The sequence below is a fragment of the Loa loa genome (assembly GCF_000183805.2).
Source record: "Loa loa unplaced genomic scaffold supercont3.1310, whole genome shotgun sequence".
Taxonomy (NCBI): Eukaryota; Metazoa; Nematoda; class Chromadorea; order Rhabditida; family Onchocercidae; genus Loa; species Loa loa.
In genome coordinates this window covers 1-2,240 of record NW_018109490.1, presented here as the reverse complement: position 1 = coordinate 2,240, position 2,240 = coordinate 1, and the positions used below count along the sequence as shown (strand labels likewise).

The 2,240-nt window shown below is 29.4% G+C and overlaps 1 protein-coding gene across 1 annotated transcript; it reads left to right on the top strand.

Moving 5' to 3' along the window:
- Positions 1 to 538: 538 nt before the first annotated feature.
- LOAG_14845 (ribosomal protein L13 containing protein) lies at positions 539 to 1,808 on the top strand (the record flags this gene model as incomplete). The annotated part of the gene is made up of 4 exons (XM_003150338.2): positions 539 to 562; positions 1,015 to 1,133; positions 1,246 to 1,364; positions 1,605 to 1,808. Coding segments are annotated over 4 exons (451 nt in total), but the record flags the coding sequence as incomplete, so codon positions are not given.
- Positions 1,809 to 2,240: the final 432 nt, after the last annotated feature.

Below are 2,240 nucleotides of genomic sequence, written 5' to 3'. Positions count from 1 at the left end.
TAAAAATGTATTGAAAATAGCTGGTATATTAGCATATATATGAAATGAATAACTATCATTATCAAATAATTCGATAAATAATGAAATACTAGCAATTAATTGTTCGTAAAACTATCTTTCTTCCTTCTTTTCTTAAGAATTATTTTCAGTTTTGAAATATTAGTATTCAAAAAAAAGTTGTCAAGGTAGCTTAATTCTTGAGATAAAATTGATAAAAAATTGAAAAACTGCTTATTTTTTAAATGTAAATAATGGAATAGATAATAACAATATACTGATATACTGATACGTAAGTACCGATACGTAAGTTTACATTTTGTATCCACGTTAACCGAATTACCTTTGCTTGGCATTAGTTGTATGGAAGAAATATAAAGGTTCTGTAGTGAGTCCCGAATTTTTTTCGGTAGTTTTAATTATGTGCAATAATAGTTTCAGGTGATCCTCAACATGCTGCTGTTTTGAATTATATTCATCGAAATAAGGCCAAATTGTCATCGAGACCTGCTTTTCAAATTATCCGAGCCTTATATCATGTTGATGGTTATCGTGGCTTTTTCAGGTATAATAAGATTATAAAGACAATCTGAGAGATATATTGGTCTTAGTTAGAAAGCTAACCAAACAATCTGTCATGACATTTATGCTGATTGTAGTGCTTTAACACTTTTTGTCACCTGAAACCATTGTTACTTTATGAGTTCAGCAAAATTGTTCACAATGTCAGTTTTATTCGGAAAATTGGTACGTAACTCTTCAAGTGTGCATTCCCATCACCATTGAAAACACTGCGTAACTTGATCACTTATACGTTGACAAAAAATTCTTGAAGCACTATGATCACTCTCCTGCCATGACAGGTTATCTTTAGATCTTTTCTGCCGTTCTTCAGGATGTGAAGAAAGAATAGCACCACTTGCTTTTTCGTAATTAGAAAGTCTCCGTTATTGGTTTTTATTGTGTTCTAATTCTGACTTTTGATATTTTTTATCTTTGTTATTTTTGTTATTCTAGAGGTTATATAGCCTCAACAGCATTAGGAATATCTGCTGGATCAATATTTTGGACAGTATATTATACATGCCTGGAAAGCATTCGATGGTGTAGGAGAAAATTTCTTCATGATTTGCTTGGTAAGCATATATTGTTTAGATTTTACTGTGTCATTATCATTAGTAGAAGAATTAACAAATTAACAAAAAATTTTAAAAAATATTATTATGAATTAAGAAAAAAGAATTCCAGGGTATGACAAAGACGGACATCCTTATCTTTTATTAGATCAGGGAGTAGCTGCAGCGACGTCTTCCATAGTAGCAACAACGCTAACAAACCCACTAGAAATACTACGATTACGTGCGCAGGTTCATGAATTTTTAATGTTTATTTCTTTTTTTTTATTATACTTAGTTGCATTGTACTACTGGTTTTGAATTACTTTAAGAATTTTTAATACTTACGATTTTGGACTTCAGATATTGAATTCAAGTCTGATTTTCGGTCTCAGATATTACTTTCAAATATATGATCTTTGACAACATTATCCAGATTTGAACTTAATTTCATAAATTTAAATAATTGAATTCTTGAAGTGCTTTTTATAGGTTCAACGTGCATCCTATGCAGGTACAATTAAAACGCTGTGGTTCGATGAGAGATACGGAATAATAACAAAAGGTCTTTTACCACGGATGATTAACAGCTGTATATATGCGACGGCGACAATGATGATTTACGAAACTTTGAAGAAAATTTGTGTACTACCAGAATATCAGGGCCAAGTAATTTGGTGATATTTTCTACTGGTGTTTGTCTTTTCAAAATATTTTCTCTGCTTTTTTGAATACAATAGTTCTGTTGTTTATTAAGTAGAAAATTGTGACTCCCATTGAAATAAAAACTAAGTCAAAGATAGCTTATAAATAATCAAGTATTAAAGAAAATTCAGTGAATTTATTTTAAATTTAGCGATATTCATATTCCGTTGTAAAGGCTTTATAAATATTTAATTTAATTTATGGGAATGTTTGATGTCTTGTTGTTCAACAGTGGTAATTTTGTTTATGATTTTTCGAAAATGTAAATGTAATCATTTTTTTTGTGCTAATGTATTGTAATCTTTTTTATATGTGATGTGTATCTTTCTGAAATAACATAAACTGTATACAATATAAACAATTTGTTTCAGTATAATGGAGCTTGATTGAATTTACAAACCTACAAATTTGGAGTTTTTTTTC